Source organism: Capra hircus, chromosome 4 (genome assembly GCF_001704415.2).
Source record: "Capra hircus breed San Clemente chromosome 4, ASM170441v1, whole genome shotgun sequence".
NCBI lineage: Eukaryota > Metazoa > Chordata > Mammalia > Artiodactyla > Bovidae > Capra > Capra hircus.
In genome coordinates, this window is record NC_030811.1 from 10,307,546 (window position 1) to 10,328,424 (window position 20,879).

At 39.0% G+C, this 20,879-nt stretch overlaps 1 protein-coding gene across 1 annotated transcript in view; it reads right to left on the reverse strand.

Annotated features, from left to right (window-relative positions):
* CNTNAP2 (contactin associated protein-like 2) overlaps positions 1-20,879 on the reverse strand; it is a 2,354,843-nt gene that overhangs the window by 1,364,632 nt on the left and 969,332 nt on the right. The window contains exon 5 of the mRNA XM_018046828.1: positions 9,973-10,120. Within this exon, the coding sequence (XP_017902317.1) occupies positions 9,973-10,120 (148 nt within the window). The remainder of the gene's footprint in view (positions 1-9,972; positions 10,121-20,879) is intronic.

A 20,879-nucleotide genomic window follows, 5' to 3' on the forward strand; every position in this document is an offset into this window, starting at 1 on the left:
AGCAACTGAATGACGATGTAATGATTTAAAATTCATGCTCTGAAATCACAAGTACATTTGCACCAACCTAATACATAGTATAATAGACTATGTTGAAAAAATGATGTGGTTCGTTACGGAAATTCAGAGAAATCTTGTTGGAAATCACATTTCAGCTGAATCTTGGAGGATAAGACAAATTGATCAGAATGATGGAGAGGGAGGATACTTTGAGTGAATACAAGCTACAGAAGCAGGTCAGATACTCAGAAAACAGGACAGTTTGTATGGCGGAGCATAGAGTACAACATGGAAATGACACGATGTAGTAGCAGAGGTAATATGAAGGGCCCTGTATTTCAAGCTAACAACTTAGACTTTACAGGTAGGCTCATAAAGTGCTTTAAGCAGCGGGGTGATAGGATCTGATTTGCATTCTAGATTTTAAATTAGTAGAATGCTTTACAAATAGAATTCAACAAATGCTAATGAGACAGATGAATCTGTGTGATGATACACCGATTCCCAAAATTTAAACTTCATGAGTGTATGTGTATGTATGTATATGTGTGTGTGAGGAACACAAAGCACAACAATACAAGCATTATGCAAAATGAAACATCTAACGTAAACAGGAAAACACGGGTTGACATTCAGAAGTATTTATTTCTCTGCCCAACTACACTGATCTTCATGGAAATTCTTACTTATCTTAATGAATAAATACTGCACTGGGTTGAATTACATTTCTCCCAAACACATAACCACCAAGAAAGTCAAAATGTGTCCTTACTTGGAAATAGGGTCTTTGCAGAGGTAATCAGTTCCTTCAAGATGAAGTCATACTGGGTAAGGGTAACTCCAAAGACTGATGTCCTTGTAACATAGCCAAGTGAAGACACAGAGAGAGAAATACAGAGGGAAGATGGTCATGTGAAGGTACAGAGACGGACACACAGAGGCAAGACAGCCATGTAAAGATACCGAGACATAAACACATAGAGATAAGATACCCATGTGAAGATACAGAGACAGGCACACAGAGGGAAAACAGCCATGTAAAGACAGAGGCAGGCAGTGGAATGAAGCAACAACAGGTCACAGTACACCAAGAACTGCTGAAACCACCAGACGCTAGAAGACTGATGCTTACGCGGAAGCTCTGACAGTTTGGCCACCTGATGCGAAGAGCCAACTCATCAGAAAAAGACCCTGATGCTGGGAAAGACTGAAGGCAGAAGAAGAAAGGGACAACAGAGGACGAGATGGTTGGATGGCATCACTGACTAGATGGACATGAGTGTGAATAAGCTCTGGGAGTTGGTGATGGACAGGGAAGCCTGGCGTGCGGCAGTCCATGGGGTCGCAAAGAGTTGGACACAACTGAGCTACTAAACGCCACCACCACCATCAGATGCTAGAGGAGAGGTATGGGTCAGTTACTCCCTCTGAGTCTCCAGACAGAAACAAATATGCTAACACCTTAATTCCAGACTTACGTCTCCAGAACCATGAGAGAATAAATTTCTGTTGTCCTAAGCTACAGTTTATAGTATTATTTTACAACAGCCCTTGGAACCTAATATATACACACACGGCAGCATCTCCTGTCCAGACTGCAAGGGCTCTAGGGGAGTCGACTGTGGTCCCAAGAAGAGGATATTCCCATTAGCACAGCATGAAGAAGACAAAACACTGTCTCCTACTACTTCTATTTGGCATCTCTTCATATGCCTTCCTCCCCGTCTGGCACTTATTTTCCACCTGGATTTGCACTGGGAAATATTTACAGGCTTTATTAGTTATTCATCCATACTGAATGCATATATAAAAATTACCTTGATTTTTGTGTACCCTGATTTCCACGGTGCTGCCTTACTTTTATGGAGACTCTGGTTAAAAGCTAATTCAATATGGGCTATAAAAAATGCTCACTACTTTAATCAATACACCATGCAGGGCTTTTGCAAGATGAATGTTTGAGTGTTTCAGCCATAACTGATTTTTTAAAGTTATTAGACTGAGACCTCTCCCTTCTGCTTCACGCAGTCCCTTCGGTACAGAGTAAGAAGATTAGCATCAGTGTTTGGGGAGCAAGCTTACTGAGTCAGAAGACATGAGGAATATCGTTAAGTTTTTAAAATAACAGCATGCACTTGTTTCAACTAAATTTGAGGGGAAACCAAATGTAGAGGGAGCAGAATGATTTAAAATGAATCTAAATTCATTGAAGTTGGAACACATACTATCATCAAGACAAGTCAGGAAACAAAAACAGCAGAGGTCCTAGAGGCATAAAAGTAGTAGCCTGGAACTAAACTTCCTTCACCTGGAAGAGAGTGAACTTCTTACTTTCAACCTTAAGAAGCACCTAATTTTTCAGATGACAGAGTGATTGTGGAAAGACTGCAGAGAAGAAAGTTCACAAATACAACAGGAATTACAGTAGGTATACACTCCCACAGAAGCAGCAATCTATTGATGTTTCTTCTTCTCTAGTTCTTCTGGCAAACTTGGAAGGAAAAGAACACCCCCATTCCCTAACCTGCAGGTATAAGACAAATCTCAGACAAATCCCCTAAGGGATTTCTTTTTTTTAAATTTTTTTATTTTATTTTATTTTATTTATTTATTTTTTTAAATTTTTATTTATTTTTTTATTTTTTAAATTTTAAAATCTTTAATTCTTACATGCGTTCCCAAACATGAACCCCCCTCCCACTGCCCTCCCCATAACATCTCTCTGGGTCATCCCCATGCACCAGCTCCAAGCATGCTGTATCCTGCATCAGACATAGACTGGCGATTCAATTCTTACATGATAGTATACATGTTAGAATGTCATTCTCCCAAATCATCCCACCTTCTCCCTCCCTCTGAGTCCAAAAGTCCATTATACACATCTGTGTCTCTTTCCCTGTCTTGCATACAGGGTCGTCATTGCCATCTTCCTAAATTCCATATATATGTGTTAGTATACTGTATTGGTGTTATTCTTTCTGGCTTACTTCACTCTGTATAATCGGCTCCAGTTTCATCCATCTCATCAGAACTGATTCAAATGAATTCTTTTTAACGGCTGAGTAATACTCCATTGTGTATATGTACCACAGCTTTCTTATCCATTCATCTGCTGATGGACATCTAGGTTGTTTCCATGTCCTAGCTATTATAAACAGTGCTGCGATGAACATTGGGGTACATGTGTCTCTTTCCATTCTGGTTTCCTCGGTGTGTATGCCCAGCAGTGGGATTGCTGGGTCATAAGGTAGTTCTATTTGCAATTTTTTAAGGAATCTCCACACTGTTCTCCATAGTGGCTGTACTAGTTTGCATTCCCACCAACAGTGTAGGAGGGTTCCCTTTTCTCCACACCCTCTCCAGCATTTATTGCTTGCAGATTTTTGGATCGCAGCCATTCTGACTGGTGTGAAGTGGTACCTCATTGTGGTTTTGATTTGCATTTCTCTAATAATGAGTGATGTTGAGCATCTTTTCATGTGTTTGTTAGCCATCCGTATGTCTTCTTTGGAGAAATGTCTATTTAGTTCTTTGACCCATTTTTTGATTGGGTCGTTTATTTTTCTGGAATTGAGCTGCAGAAGTTGTTTGTATATTTTTGAGATTAGTTGTTTGTCAGTTGCTTCATTTGCTATTATTTTCTCCCATTCAGAAGGCTGTCTTTTCACCTTGCTTATATTTTCCTTTGTTGTGCAGAAGCTTTTAATTTTAATTAGATCCTTTTTTTAATATAAATTTATTTATTTTTAATTGGAGGTTAATTACAATATTGTATTGGTTTTGCCATACATCAACATGAATCCGCCACAGGTATACATGTGTTCCCCATCCTGAACCCCCCTCCCTCCTCCCTCCTGGAACCATCCCTCTGGGTCATCCCAGTGCACCAGCCCCAAGCATCCAGTATCATGCATCGAACCTGGACTGGCAATTCATTTCTTATATGATATTATACATGTTTCAATGTCATTCTCCCAAATCATCCCACCCTTTCCCTCTCCCACAGAGTCCAAAAAACGGTTCTATATATCTGTGTCTCTTTTGCTGTCTCGCATACAGGGCTATCCTTAACATCTTTCTAAATGCCATATATATGCGTTAGTATACTGTATCAGTGTTTTTCTTTCTGGCTTACTCTGTATAATAGGCTCCAGTTTCATCCACCTCATTAGAACTGATTCAAAGGTATTCTTTTTAATGGCTGAGTAATACTCCATTGTATATATGTACCACTGCTTTCTTATCCATTCGTCTGCTGATGGACATCTAGGTTGCTTCCATGTCCTGGCTATTATAAACAGTGCTGCAATGAACACTGGGGCACGTGTCTCTTTCCATTCTGGTTTCCTTGGTGTGTATGCCCAGCAGTGGGATTGCTGGGTCATAAGGCAGTTCTATTTCCAGTTTTTTAAGGATTCTCCACACTATTCTCCATAGTGGCTGTACTAGTTTGCATTCTCACCAAAGTGTAAGAGGGTTCCCTTTTACCCACACCCTCTCCAGTATTTATTGCTTGTAGACTTTTGGATCACAGCCATTCTGACTGGCATGAAATGGTGCTTCATTGTGGTTTTGATTTGCATTTCACTGATAATGAGTGATGTTGAGCATCTTTTCATGAGTTTGTTAACCATCTGTGTGTCTTCTTTGGAGAAATGTCTATTTAGTTCTTTGGCCCATTTTTTGATTGGGTCGTTTATTTTTCTGGAATTGAGCTGCAGGAGTTGCTTGTATATTTTTGAGATTAGTTGTTTGTCAGTTGCTTCATTTGCTATTATTTTCTCCCATTCTGAAGGCTGTCTTTTCACCTTGCTTAGAGTTTCCTTTGTTGTGCAGAAGCTTTTAAGTTAAATTAGGTCCCATTTGTTTGTTTTTGCTTTTATTTCCAATATTCTGGGAGATGGATCATAGAGGATCCTGCTATGATGTATGTTGGAGAGTGTTTTGCCTATGTTCTCCTCTAGGAGTTTTATAGTTTCTGGTCTTACTTTTAGATCTTTAATCCATTTTGAATTTATTTTTGTGTATGGTGTTAGAAATGGAAGGCCCAGAGATAAATCCATGCACCTATGGACACCTTATCTTTGACAAAGGAGGCAAGAATATACAATGGATTAAAGACAATCTCTTTAATAAGTGGTGCTGGGAAAACTGGCCAACAACTTGTAAAGGAATGAAACTAGAACACTTTCTAACACCATACACAAAAATAAACTCAAAAGGGATTTCTTAGAAGGTGAGAAAAATCATTCCTTTTCCATGGGAGTAATGCAAGCCTAGTTTCTCCTTGCTGGACCCTGGCAGGACTACTATTTTTAAAAGGGCAAAATATGAGTGTTTCTGATTGAAATTTTCCCTCTCAAAGAGCCACAATTTCCTATCACTGAAACCTTAAACATAGCCCTTGAGACATATCAATGGTCCAATAAATGAAAAAAATAAAATAGAAAGCCATCTAAGGGTCCACTCTAGTCTGAATTCCAATACAGATAAATTTGTAACACAGTAACCTTGGAAACACTTCCATTAATAAATATGTTTAACACATCATTTTCTTATTACAGACATGAATTTTTTCTTGGAAAAAGGCTTAAGTATATTTTACATTCTTCATACATAGATGTATGAGAAATAATGGGAACTGGATATTAGTTAGAAAAATCACCTGGTTAGAAAAATAACTTGGAGAAGGAAATGGCAATCCACTCCAGTTTTCTTTCCTGGAAATCCCATGAACAGAGGAGCTTGGAGAGCTACAGTCCATCATGGGGTTGCAAAAGAGTAGGACACGACTGAGCAACTTCACTTTCACTTTTCACTTTCATGCATTGGAGAAGGAAATGGCAACCCACTCCCGTGTTCTTGCCTGGAGAATCCCAGGGACGGGGGAGTCTGGTGGGCTGTCGTCTATGGGGTCACACAGAGTCGTGCACGACTGAAGCGACTTAGCAGCAGCAGCAGCAGCTCTATACCATGAAAAAATGTTTATAGCAATTCTATTGAAATAGCCAAAAACTGGAAACAACTCAATGTTTATCAACATGAAATGAATACATAATTGTAGAATAAGCATACCACAAAATAATAATATTCAGGAAAATAAACAAATATCTCAGATAACAAAATGGGTAATTTTTCACAAATATTATTTTGAACTAAAGAATTCAGAAGGGAAATAATGTGTATTTTATCATTTCATTTGTATGAGAATTTAAAATTTAAAAAAAAAGACAAAAACAAAACAAAAAAACAACCTTAATCTATGGGAAAAGAAATCAGGTGAATTTAAGTAGTAGTAACTTAGACTGGTTCCAAATAGGAAAGGAGTACATCAAGGCTGTATATTGTCACTCTCCTTATTTAACTTATATGCAGAGTACAGCAAGAGAAACACTGGCCTGGAAGAAGCACAAGCTGGAATCAAGATTGCCGGGAGAAATATCAATAACCTCAGATATGCAGATGACACCACCCTTAAGGCAGAAAGTGAAGAGGAACTAAAAAGCCTCTTGATGAAAGTGAAGGAGGAGAGTGAAAAAGTTGGCTTAAAGCTCAACATTCAGAAAACGAAGATCATGGCATCTGGTCCCATCACTTCATGGCAAATAGATGGGGAAACAGTGTCAGACTTTATTTTTGTGGGCTCCAAAATCACTGCAGATGGTGACTGCAGCCATGAAATTAAAAGATGATTACTCCTTGAAAGGGAAGTTATGACCAACCTAGACTAGCGTATTGAAAAGCAGAGACATTACTTTGCCAACAAAGGTCCGTCTAGTCAAGGATATGGAGTTCATTCATGGGGTTGAATGTCGGACACGACTGAGCGACTGAACTGAACTGAACTAGGAGAAGGTTGATGGCTGCTTCTGGGATGTCAATATAATTCGCTTATTGAGCTGGTGAACATCCCATGGAGTTTTTGTTAGAATTTAGGAATAGGAAAATAGCAGTGGTAGTGAGCCCTTGTTGTACCACCAGGATGTCTGGTTTCCCTTTCAGCTCAAGCACTCAGGCTATACGTCTTTGGGCAAAATTTAACCCTCATAGTTTGTAGCCTAATAGATACTCAGTCAGATGAGTCGCTCAGTGGTGTCCAACTCTTTGTGACCCCATGGACTGCAGCGTGCCAGGCCTCCCTGTCCATCACCAACTCCCAAAGTTTACTCAAATTCATGTCCACTGACTCGGTGATGCCATCCAGCCATCTCATCCTCTCTCGTCCCCTTCTATTCCTGCCTTCAGTCTTCCCCAGCATCACGGTCTTTTCAAATAAGTCAGCTCTTCACCATCAGGTGGCCAAAATATTGGAGTTTCAGCTTCAGAATTAGGCCTTCCAATGAACACCCAGGACTGATTTCCTTTAGGATGGACTGGTTGGATCTCCTTGCAGTCCAGGGGACTCTTAACAGTCTTCTCCAACACCACAGTTCAAAAGCATCAATTCTTCGGTGCTCAGCTTTCCTTATAGTCCAACTCTCACAGCCATACATGACCACTGGAATAGCCATAGCCTTGACTAGATAGATGGACCTTTGTTGGCAAAGTAATGTCTCTGCTTTTCAATATGCTATCTAGGTTGGTCATAACTCCTTCCAAGGAGTAAGCGTTTTTTAATGTCATGGCTGCAGTCACCATTTGCTGTGATTTTGGAGCCCCAAAAAATAAAGTCTGACACTGTTTTGCTATCTATTTGCCATGAAGTGATGGGACCAGATGCCATGATCTTCGTTTTCTGAATGTTGAGCTTTAAGCCAACTTTCCCACTTTCCTCTTTCACTTTCATCAAGAGGCTCTTTATTTCTTCTTCATTTTCTGCCATAAGGGTGGTATCATCTGCATATCTGAGGTTATTGATATTTCTCCCAGCAATCTTGATTTCAGCTTGTGCTTCTTCCAGCCCAGCGTTTCTCATGATGTATCTCAGTAGATACCACTACTGGATCAATTGCTTCTTTTGTCTCTCACACCATGTTTATCTTATTCACTGTGATACTACTAACATTGAGCATATTTCATAATCCATGAAAATTGCTCAATAAATAATTATTAATAGAATCGATTATACATAGCATGTTTCCATGGAGACTATTACTTCTTTTTCATTTGTTGAAAGCTGAACATGTTTCTTAGAAAATATGCTATGCAGACAAAAATATCATATTATTTTTTTAGTCCTCCCATCTCGATGCTGACAGCTAGAATAAGCATGAACCCAGAGTTCTGTTCTTCCCTAATCTTCCCAGGTAAGTCAGTGGTAAAGAATCCACCTGCAAGGCAGAAGACCCGGGTTCATTCCCTGGGTTGGGAAGAGCCCATGGAGGAGGAAATGGCAACCTACTCCAGTATTCTTGCAGAGTCAGACAGAATTCAAGGAATAAACACACACACATAAGAAATATGATTTGGTCATCATTATAGTTACTAAATTCATACAGAGGTAAAATTTTTATATAGTTTTTATTATAAACTATCAAATGTTTGGTTACTTTTAATTAAGGTTTTCCAATAGGATATTTGGATTTTCTGATTGCAGTTGTTATGGGTCTGTAGGCAATGGTGGGGGAAAGTCTAGTAGGAAATTCCTTCTTGAAGCTAATCTAATTCCCTACGCTGTGTGTATCCAGCCTCCCCTCTCCCAGCCAATTAGAACAGGAAGAAAAGCTTCCTGGGAGGAGCGGACCATTTTACCAGACAACTCATATTGTAAAGCTAGTGTTTGGAGGAATTCCCTGGTAATCCACTGGTTAGGACTCGGCACTTTTACTGCCAAGGACACGGGTTTAGTCCTTGGTCAGAGAACTAAGATCCTGCAAGCCACACAGCACAGCCGACAATAAAAATAAAGCCAGTGTCTGCAAATCCTGTGTTTGCCAACTGAATGTGTACTACCCACTAGCCTCAAAAAGCCTCAAGTAGTCTTTACAGTAATTGTGTGTTAGTAATGCCTTCACAGAAGCAAATGGCAAAGATCCATTTTTTCCAGAAGAAGCTACCATCAACCTCGGGCCTGAAAGGAGTTCCACAGATAATGTTTAGAAGAAACTGAGGTCACAATCAAGAAGATGAGTGGGCATAAAGATGAGGACAGGAAGGCTAGGCGGACAAGGCTGTTAAGAAGAAGAAATGAAGTTATACAGGGCAGCTCACGGAACTCCACTCAGTGCTCCGTGGTAAGCTAGATGGGAAGGAAATTCAACACAAGAGGGGATATGTGCGTACCTATGGCTCATTCACTGTGCTACGCAGCAGAAGGTAACACTGCAAAGCAACTATACTCCCACATATATATAAAATAAAAGAGGAGGAACAAGAGGAGGAGAAAAGAAGCACCCTTAACAAAACTGGCTGAAACAGACAGTAGAATGACACTCCCTAAAAATCCATACCTTGAAATCATAGACATAGATGTGATGACTAAAAAAAAATACAAAAAGATAATAAGAAACACAACTGAAGGGAAAGAAACTCTTCGGGTAACCAAGTAAGTTTTTTAAAGGAACAAATAAAACTTACATACATATAGAATATAATTGACATCAAAACTCAGTGGTTGGTTTCAAAAGAACAAAAGGTGAAACTGAACAGAACCAGAAGGAAGTTCTTAAGACTACATTCAAAATCTATTCCAAAGAGTCAGAAAGATGGAGAAAAGCACAGGTTTCTACTTTTCAGATATTTCATAAGACTTCAAGCATTTTTATTAATAAGCTTTGCTGTGTTAGTACACTTAACAATAATCATTTCCTAAATCCTCTACTAAAGGTATTCTTAGTTTATTCTTATACGTGTGTTTGTGTAAAAATGTAAATATATATTTTAAACATATGACCAACTTTATATGTTTTTTATATAAAGATACATGGCAATTCACTGTCAGAGAAAGCAACTAAAATAATTCAAAATAATGAAATTACCAAGTAAATGAAGATGGCAAAACTCCACCACCAATTTCCACAGGATGGTACTTACAGTAAGAACAGCCATAGACCTCAATCCTGAGCCCAATGCGGCCTTCTCCATTCCAATCCAGAGGCACAAAGCGGACGTAGCGGGCGATGACCGGATGCTGTAAATCGTGCCGGACAACACTATCAGAGTTGACATTCCCAGGAAATGCCTGGCAAAAAAAAAAAGAGAGATTTGAAAATTACAGGAAGATACTTTAGAAACCATCATGTACTCTATGTGCTAATATAAACTTAAACTGTATTTGCAATGGAGGTATTTTATATTCTCTAAACCATAAACAAATCGAGAAAAGCTTCCATACTTTCTTTATTTGAAAAACAGGGCCAATTTTAAATGCGAGCTAGGACAAAGTTTCCATGGGTTCTTGCATATATGGAAATGCACACACGTGTTAAAAGAATGAAACACTCTGACATACACTGTAGTATCCAGTAGACAATTATGAGTTCTATTATTTTACATTTAAACTATGCAGTATACATTTTTCAAAACACACTCCAAACATATTTCTTGCTTTTTAAAAATCTTCTCTTCATGCCTACCCATGCCATCATCAGAAATCTGAAAAAAACTTTTTGACATTGAGTTCGGCAAAAAGAGCAACTGAATACACTGTGCAGAGATCAGGGACTTCTACATTTTATTAGCATAACTACATGTGAACATATTTATTTCATATGTCTTATTCATGGAAGATTTTGTCAAGAATTGTTTGCCATAATTACTTTTTTATGTTGAAAGGTCATATTGTCTATTTTTTATGGCAGAGAACAAAAGGATTTTCTTTGGTCATAGCCATCATTCCTCAGCAAATATTTATAAAACATTTACTGCATAATAAGCATTAACACAAGGTAATATGGGAAACCCAGGAGTAAGGAAAGCCACCGATGCTACACTCAAAAAGAGTGTGCAATCTAATAACAAGAAAATGTCAATATAAAATCATAACTTTAAAGAAGATTTAAAGCAAGAGACCAATAATATTTTAGAATATGTCAAATAAATGAGAAATACATGTGTAAGCTATTTAAGACACGTTTTGTTGTTCTTGTTTAGCTTCTAAGTTGTGTCTGAGTTGGTGACCTCATGCCCAGTAGCCCTCCAGGCTCTACTGTCCATGGGCTCTCTGAAATAAGAACACTGGAGTGAGTGGCCATTTCCTTCTCCAGTTTTAAACACGAGCTGCCTCAATTTCATATACACATTCTAGCTGTCCGTATCTTAAATAACTTGAGTTTTTGGAAAGCTATATTCCACATGAGATCCTCTTTTATATTTTTAAAACAATCTCTTAAACATTGAAATAAAAAATTTAGAAAGAACACCAAACATTTTAAGTCATAACATGATACAACATAAGCACTATATTACATGGCTAATCTGCTGCATTCTTAACTGATATTTTGAATTTGTTTCTACATTAAATCAGGAGTTTTATCTCTTTTAAATGTATCTTTTACAACAACTTTTAAAAGACATAAAATTATTATGAAGCAAGTAAAAAGATACTTTCAATAAAGAGTATATCGTAGCTTTGAAACAGAAGGCTCTGGTTTAATTGCACACAAATACACGTATGCGAAAAGGTATGTTGAAATATTTCCTCAAGATTTAAACTACTCTTTAGAACATTCAGTCGGCTCCAATAATCTGCAAAATGGGTAATAGTCTGTGTCTGTGTGTGTGCGTTTGTGTGCACACACACGTGCTAGTGTTCAGTAACGTCCTACTATTTGCTACCCCATGGAACATGGCCTGCCAGGCTTCTCTGTCCATGGGATTTTTCCAGGCAAGAATACTGGAGTGGGTTGCCATTTCCTTCTCCAGGGCATCTTCCTGACCCACGGATGGAATCTATGTCTCCTGCACTGCAGGTGGATTCTTTACCAGCTGAGTCAGCAGGGAAGTCCTAACAGTCTATAACATATACAACTACATGCTTTGGAAACTGAGATATTCTTCAATAATGATCCCTACTGCGTTCTCCTTGGTTTTCCTGAAGCTGCTGTCTTAACTAAAACGTTCATTCAGGTTTTTATCATTCATAAGATCTTATGGAAAAATTCCAAAATCCAAACTTTTTGGCCATACCAATACATACTATCACCGCCTTTCAAAATAGCCACATCCTCTTCAGTTCTTCATTGGACAAAACCATTTGAGCTTTAGATCTTTAATTTCATCACATAAATAGACATCTTCTTTGCATCATGCTGACAACATTTGATCAAGGAAAACAGATTTCTTTTTTCTTTGTAGGTATTTTTTTCTAGCCAGCTTTTAGTTTTACACATAAGCCACAAATTTATTTTATTAAACTGTGGCTCCATTTTAATATCATTATTGGTTGTCTTGGCTTCAAAAGCAATACCAGTGAGAATCCCTGAATTAATTCCCTGAGTGTATATAGATTAATCTAAATACTATCTTAAATAAGATTCAACAAAAGCCAGCCAACAATTTTAACTTAAGGATCAACTATATGCTTAACATAAATAGCTATAAGCTTCCCTGGTGGCTCAGATGATAAAGAATCCGTCCACAATGTGGGAGACCTGGGTTCGATCCCTGAGTTGGGAAAATCCCCTGGAGAAGGGAATGGCAATCCACTCCAGTACTCTTGTCTGGAGAATCCCATGGGCAGAGGAACCCAGTGGGCTAGAGTCCATGAGGTCACAGAGTCAAACACGACAGTGATTAACACACCTACACATATGCTTAACATGGTGCTAAGTGGTATATGAATATTAAAAACAACACAGACAGCTAGTAACTTTCTTAGAAATCTGTTTCTGAGACATTTCTAGTCTGATGAAGCCTGAAAACAGAAAAAAAAAAAATTGCTCTGTGTTCTCCTGTTTTTCCCAATATTTCATTTCTGACACCAGATGTATGGGTTTTCCCACACACCAGGCCATTATCTGTGGACACCAGCCAGCCTTCCATACCTGAACTCAATTCTAACACTATCTACCAGGAGGTAGATTCAGATCCCACAGGTGAAGGGCTGATTTCCTCAAGAGCACCCCCAACTTCAGATGCCAATTTCCAGCCTACTTTGTCACCCATGCTTCTGAAAGACCATACATTAGAGGTCCCCATGACCCCCACCTTAGGGTCAATTGCTTGCTGAACAACTCACAGAACACAGGAAAACAGTTTACAAACTAGATTACTGGTTTATGCTGAAGGATTCAACTCAGGAACAGATGGAAGCGATGCATAGAGCAAGGTGGGTGAGAAGGGCTGCAGGCCCACTCCACGTGTACCACCTTCTAGCACCTCTATTTATTCACCAAGCGTTCTAAACTCCTGAAATTCTTGATTTTTATGTCAGCTACTGTGTGCATTTGTGATGATCAAATCATTGGCTACTGGTGACTGAAATCAATCTCCTGCCATACTCGCCTTCTCAGAGGTCAGTTCAGTTCAGTTCAGTCTCTCAGTAATGTCCAGCTGTTTGTGACTCCATGAATCGCAGCATGCCAGGCCTCCCTGTCTATCACCATCTCCCGGAGTTCACGTAAACACATGTGCATCGAGTTGGTGATGCCATCCAGCCATCTCATTCTCTGTTATCCCCTTCTCCTCCTGCCCCCAATCCCTCCCAGCATCAGAGTCTTTTCGAATGAGTCAACTCTTCTCATGAGGTGGCCAAAGTATAGGAGTTTCAGCTTTAGCATCAGTCCTTCCAAAGAACACCCAGGACTGATCTCCTTTAGAATGGACTGGTTGGATCTCCCTGCAGTCCAAGGGACTCTCAAGAGTCTTCTCCAACACCACAGTTCAAAAGCATCAATTCTTCGACACTCGGTCCAACTCTCACATCCATACGTGACCACAGGAAAAACCATAGCCTTGACTAGATGGACCTTTGTTGGCAAAGTAATGTCTCTGCTTTTGAATATGCTATCTAGGTTGGTCATAACTTTTCTTCCAAGGAGTAAGTGTCTTTTAATTTCATGGCTGCAGTCACCATCTGCAGTAATTCTGGAGCCCCCCAAAAATGAAGTCTGACTCTGCTGTTTCCCCATCTATTTCCCATGAAGTGATCGGACCAGATGCCATGATCTTCGTTTTCTGAATCTTGAGCTTTAAGCCAACTTTTTCACTCTCCTCCTTCACTTTCATCAAGAGGCTTTTTAGTTCCTCTTCACTTTCTGCCATCAGGGTGGTGTCACCTGCATATCTGAGGTTATTGATATTTCTCCCGGCAATCTTGATTCCAGCTTGTGCTTCCTGCAGCCCAGCATTTCTCATGATGTGCTCTGCATATAAGTTAAATAAGCAGGGTGACAATATACAGCCTTGACATACTCCTTTTCCTATTTGGAACCAGTCTGTTGTTCCATGTCCAGTTCTAACTGTTGCTTCCTGACCTGCATATAGATTTCTCAAGAGGCAGGTCAGGTGGTCTGGTATTCCCATCTCTTTCAGAATTTTCCACAGTTTATTGTGATCCACACAGTCAAAGGCTTTGGCATAGTCAATAAAGCAGAAATAGATGTTTTTCTGGAACTCTCTTCCTTTTTCCGTGATCCAGCGGATGTTGGCAATTTGATCTGTGGTTCCTCTGCCTTTTCTAAAACCAGCTTGAACATCTGGAAGTTCACGGGTCATGTATTGCTGAAACATGGCTCGGAGTATTTTGAGCATTATTTTACTAGCATGTGAGATGTGTGCAATTGTGGAGTAGTTTGAGCATTCTTTGGCATTGCCTTTCTTTGGGATTGGAATGAAAACTGACCTTTTCCATCCTGTAGCCACTGCTGAGTTTGCTGGCGTATTGAGTGCAGCGCTTTCACAGCATTATCTTTCAGGATTTGAAATAGCTCAACTGGAATTCTATTACCTCCAATAGCTTTGTTCATAGTGATGCTTTTTAAGGCCCATTTGACTTCACATTCCAGGATGTCTGGCTCTAGGTTAGTGATCACACCATGATGATTATCTTGGTTGTGAAGATTTTTTTTGTACAGTTCTTCTGTGTATTCTTGCCACCTCTTCTTAGTATCTTCTGCTTCTGTTAGGTCCATACCATTTCTGTCCTTCATTGAGCCCATCTTTGCAGGAAATGTTCCCTTGGTATCTCTCATTTTCTTGAAGAGATCTCTAGTCTTTCCCATTCTGTTGTTTTCCTCTATTTCTTTGCACTGATCACTGAGGAAGGCTTTCTTATCTCTCCTTGCTATTCTTTGGAAGTCTGCATTCAGATGCTTATATCTTTCCTTTTCTACTTTGCTTTTCGCTTCTCTTTTTTTCACAGCTATTTGTAAGGCCTCCCCAGATAGCCATTTTGCTTTTTTGCATTTCTTTTCCATGGAGATGGTCTTGATCCCTGTCTCCTATACAATGTCACAAACCTCTGTCCATAGTTCATTAGACACTCTGTCTATCAGATCTAGCCCCTTAAATCTATTTCTCACTTCCACTGTAAAATCATAAGAGATTTGATTTAGGTCATACCTGAGTGGTCTAGCAGTTTTCCCAACTTTCTTCAATTTAAGTCTGAATTTGACAATAAGGAGTTCATGATCTGAGCCACAGTCAGCTCCCGGTCTTGCTTTTGCTGACTGTATAGAGCTTCTCCATCTTTGGCTGCAAAGAATATAATCAGTCTGATTTCGGTGTTGAACATCTGGTGATGTCCATGTGTAGAGTCTTCTCCTATGTTGTTGGAAGAGGGTGTTTGCTATGACCAGTGCAGCTGGTCACATGGTTGGTTTCATCTTAAGGTTATCAAGGGGGTTTTCAAATATCACCTCATTGACATAAACTCAGTTATGGGTTGAAAGGAATTTGTTATGAATAACAAATACACCCATTTCATCTTTATCACACTTATCACTTAGGAAATCCCAGGAGTTTCAGAACCCATGTGGCAGACGGCATGGATAAAGACCAAAAATATATATTTCTCACCAGAAATCCTGATATCACAGGCCTAAAATAAAATATGAAAAAAATGTTGCAAAAGGCAGCATTCAAAGGAAGTACAGAAGTGTGTGGCATCGCTAGTGATTTCAATAATCCTTGGAATCCTATGAAAACCATGTAATCAGGAGAACTATAGAAAGAGATAGGCTTTAACTGGATAGGAGGGCAGAATGATGTTTAGGAGATAGAAAGCAAGAAGGGCACAGGAGAGGACTGGGAGAGACTGGAATAAAGAAGGAACTCAGCAGTAGGTCAGAAAGAGAAACACCAAGACAACACAGTCCATGGATATGGGATTTAGAAAGACAGTAATAACGATGCTACATGCAAGGCAGCAAAAGAGACACAGGTGGAAAGAACAGGCTTTTAGACTCTGTGGGAGAAGGCGAGGGTGGGGGGATTCGAGAGAATAGCATTGAAACATGTATATTGCCATATGTGAAACAGATGACCAGCACAAGTTCGATGCAGGAAGCAGGGCACTCAAAGCCGGTGCTCTGGGACAATCCAGAGGGATAGGGTGGGGAGGGAGGTGGGAGAGGGCTCAGGATCGGGGGACACGTGTGCACCTGTGGCTGATTCATGTTGATGTACGGCAAAACGCACAATATTGTAAAGTAATTACCCTCCAATTAAAATGAATAGATTACTTAAAAATACACACACATACACAAAGAAGGAACTCAGATCTAGGGCTGGAGATACCTTGAGTCTAGCGGTTGTGGTGAAATTTTGTTCTTGAGGGGTGACTTCTCTAGCCCTCATCTATTTTATTCCTTCTCTCCATGTCTGTCCCCCAAAAAGATCTGACTAGCTTATCTAAAAAATCTACTTTAGAACTAAAACTGCGGACTCTGAAAACATAAACTATATTCTGGAATAAGGGATAAGGACATAAATCTGACTGGAAGAAGTGTTCATATTGGAAAATCATGAGTGTTTTAACAAGTCCTGTCTGATTGTGGACAGAAGAATACAGCATCTGTTTCTTTTCTAAATAATAGAATAAGAGCCATATTTAGAAGATCTTGGATGGTGGGAGATCAAGATGGGGCAGAAAGACGAGTCATAGAGTTCAAAGTGAATGCCACGTGGTGGGAAGGGAAAATGTTTCAAAAGAAGAATTAATAACACTTTGAGAGGAGGGAGTAAAAACAATGATATAAACCAATCTATTCACATACTGGCATTGGCAACAAAAAGAGGGAAGGGGGGATAGAATGGTAGACATCCATCCTTTCCCTCCCCAGCAACCTCTTCTCTTTAAGTAACAGCACCTAGATTTTCTTTACAATGTTACCCAATATTCACTCTTAATCCACCTGATTCAGGAGAGGCAGATGCCACACCAGGGCTCAACCTTAGCACTTCTGCTCAAAGTGCTATATATTCATATATCCATTCATTCACTCAGGAGATGTATGAGATCTTTTTATGCACCAGATACTGTTGAAATCACTGGGCAGACAGAAGTGGACAATACAGTTTCAGCTCACATGGCATTTGCATTAGTAAAGTATACAGTATGTCAGTACAAAGTGGGGCAAATAATACACAATATGCAATGGATATATTTAATATTTGCAATAGCCAGGACGTGGAAACACTCAAAGTGTTCATTGACAGATGAATGGATAAAGATTTGGTATATGTACACAACGGAATATTACTCAGTCATAAAAAAGAACAAAATGCTGCCATTCATCATAACATGGATGGACCCAGAGATTATAATACTGAATGAAGTGAGACAGAGAAAGACAAATATGCTGCTTATATATGGAATCTAGAAAAAAAAAATGGTACAAGTGAATTTTTTTACAAAAGAGAAATAGAGTTATAGATGTACAAAACAAACTTATGGTTACTGGTATGGGAAGCGTGGGAAGGATAAACTAGGAGGTCAGGATTGACATACACACAAATGGATAACTAGCAAGGATCTACTGTGTAGCACAGAAAACTCTACTCAATATTCTGTAATGACCTACATGGAAAAATAATCTAAAAAAGAGTGGATATATGTATATATACAATTGATTCACTTTGACGTACAGCAAAAACCGACACAACATTTTAAATCAACTATGCTCTGATAAATGTTTTAAAATATAATGTATATATAAATTAAATACACTGAGTTATATAATACATATATATTGTTGTATATGATAGGTATGGTTCAGTTTTTGCTTTATAGATGCTTTTATAAGGTTTCTGGCACCACTGCCTAGAGAAAGTCTATTGGCACCATTTTTCCAACAGCATTTGCTCACTTCAGGTCTCTATCCCGTTTGGTAATTCTTGCAATATTTCAAGCGTTTTCGTTATTATTATACTCACTATCATGATGTGTGGTCAGGGATCTTTGATGCCACTAATGCAATTGTTTGGGGGTGACTTGAAGCACACCCATATAAGAGTGAATTCAATCTATAAACATTCTATACATTCTGACTTCCCCACTGACCTGCCATTCCTCCATCTCTTTTCCTTTCCTTGGGCGTCCCTGTTCCCTGAGACAGAACAGTACTGAAATTAGGCCAATTAATAACCCGAGAATGGCCTCTAAGTGTTTAAATGAAAGGAACAGTCAACTGACATAGCACACTTCATGTTGCTTTATCCTAAGAAATTGCCGCAGGCGCCCCAACCTCCAACAATCATCACGTTGATCACTCAGCAGCATCAACTTTGATGCAAGATCCTCCACCAGCTAAAAGACCACAATTCCCTGAAGGTCCAGATGAGGGCTAGCATTTTTTAGCAATCAAGTATCTTTAAGATAGGGCCACTGTTTCCAGACAAAATGGTACTATACACTGAGCAGACTGCAATATAGTATAAACATAACTTTGACACTGTTTTATTCTGAAACCAAAAGAAGTCAATAGTATAAGCAAAAGTAAGAAATGCAAACATCTTGAGTACATGCTGCATGTTTTGGGGGCAGGAAGGAGGCCAGAATTTATGGAGCACAGTGAAGAAGCAAGGGTGGCCTGAAGGCCACGACAGTGTGGTAAACTTCACATTAATTGGGCTAAAAGAAATTTCACTCAAGAGTTTTCAGTAAAAATGTCACATAATTTAAATGTTAAGATTGGGGCCACTAAAATGGGATTCCCAGGTGGCACTAGTGGTAAAGAGCCTGCCCATCAACGCACGAGACTTAAAGATACAGGTTTGATCCCTGGGTTGGGAAGATCCTTGGAGGAGGGCATAGAAACCCACTCCAGTATTCTTGCCTGGGAAACCCAATGGACAGAGGAGCCTGGCGGACTACAGTCCATGGGGTCACAAAGAGTCAGACAAAACTGAAGCGACTTAGCACACACACACACCACTAAAATACAGTTCCCCAAATAAAACAGAGTTCCTAGTATAACAGTAGAAGACGCTGTAGCATATTATAAAATACAGGAGAGTGGTGGATAGGATAAGCTGGTTACAAGTGCTCTGGAGGAGTGAAGGCATTAGGGAGAAGGTAGGAATGATGCTGCGGAAGTGAGTGCTTGAGAGGAACAACGGGACATGTCTTCCATCCTGGACCCCAAATGCACAACACGTGAGGAGTAAACCAAGCCAAATACAGACCCACTTGGAATGGAAGCTCTCCATCCACTGAGCTCCCATTGGCCACTCTGGTTATTACAGAAAGGGATGGACATCAGAGAAAGATAAAGTAGGCCCATCTGTGATGATGTCATTTCAGCATCTAAATTCAGAGCCTGCAGAAGAAAATCTAAAAGATTTTTGATGATCTGACCTGTGTCCTCACTGGTTTGTGTGTGTGTTTCTTTTCTTTTTTTTTTTTTTTTAGCAACAAAGAATACTGACTAATACAAACATATTTGAAGGGAAAGATAATTAGTGAAGATTTAAATATATTGTCTTTGAGTTGTCTCCATGAAACTGAAAGGTCATATAGAAAATTTGAGATGTTTAGCATAGCTTTTCAGAAAGGGTAACATTTATTATTTATGAACAAATGCCTGACATATGGTATTTTCTTCAGAATTCACAGCATCAGTACATTGTGTTTTTTTCACTTCTTTTCATTTCCAAGCATATTGAGACTTAAGACATTATCCTAAATTGAAGGTGAAAATATTTCAGAGAAATGATGTAGGCGTTACTGATTGTTGTCTTGAATATAAAGGTGTAAATACATGTGAAATGTCTGTTCTATAACAGTATTCAGAAAAGTTAAGAAATTTAGAAGGAGGTGTAGTCATTGATTTAACAAAACAACATCCAATATTTACATATTACTTTCTTATTTGAAGCTTTCTAGTACACACTGTATGGTTTGTGCCTTATAGGAAATCCTAACGTAGGGAGGGATGTTATTTTTTCAAACCAATGAATTCAGGCTATGAGAAAGTAGAGCACTTAACCGATGCTGAACAGCTAGTCTGGGCAAACCAGGGCAAAGTAAGAAGTCTTTCCACTCCCTCAATGACCTTTGCTTGAGAATCAAGTTTTCAGCAAGGAATAAAGGTTTTTCTATTTAGGCACAACACAATTTTTTTTTTTTTGATGTTTGATGTTACCTAGTTGAATATCAAAGTTTGGTAGATAATTTTCATCAGATGTACGTTTCGGGCATACACTTAGTCTCTGGCTCATTTATCAGGTAGCCTATTTGGCCTGTATGCCTTAGTTTTCTTGACATTTTTATTTACAGTAATTTTGACAATTTAATATTTTATTTTCTAAGAAGTTTTCTAAAAAGATACTTCTACTGTAATATTAGCCAAAGTCTCCCTGCAAATCTTAATATAAGTAATTAAAAAGCTGGAATGACACTACTTATGATAAAAAGAAAGGGTAGTCTGCTATAATGCTGTATTTTTAAAGTAGTAGTGACTATTTTGTCATAGGGCTTGAAGAGGAAATTATGTTTTCAAATAATTTGGCTCTTATAATTCTTGTACTTTTCACATGGATTTTTTAAAAAAGGAACA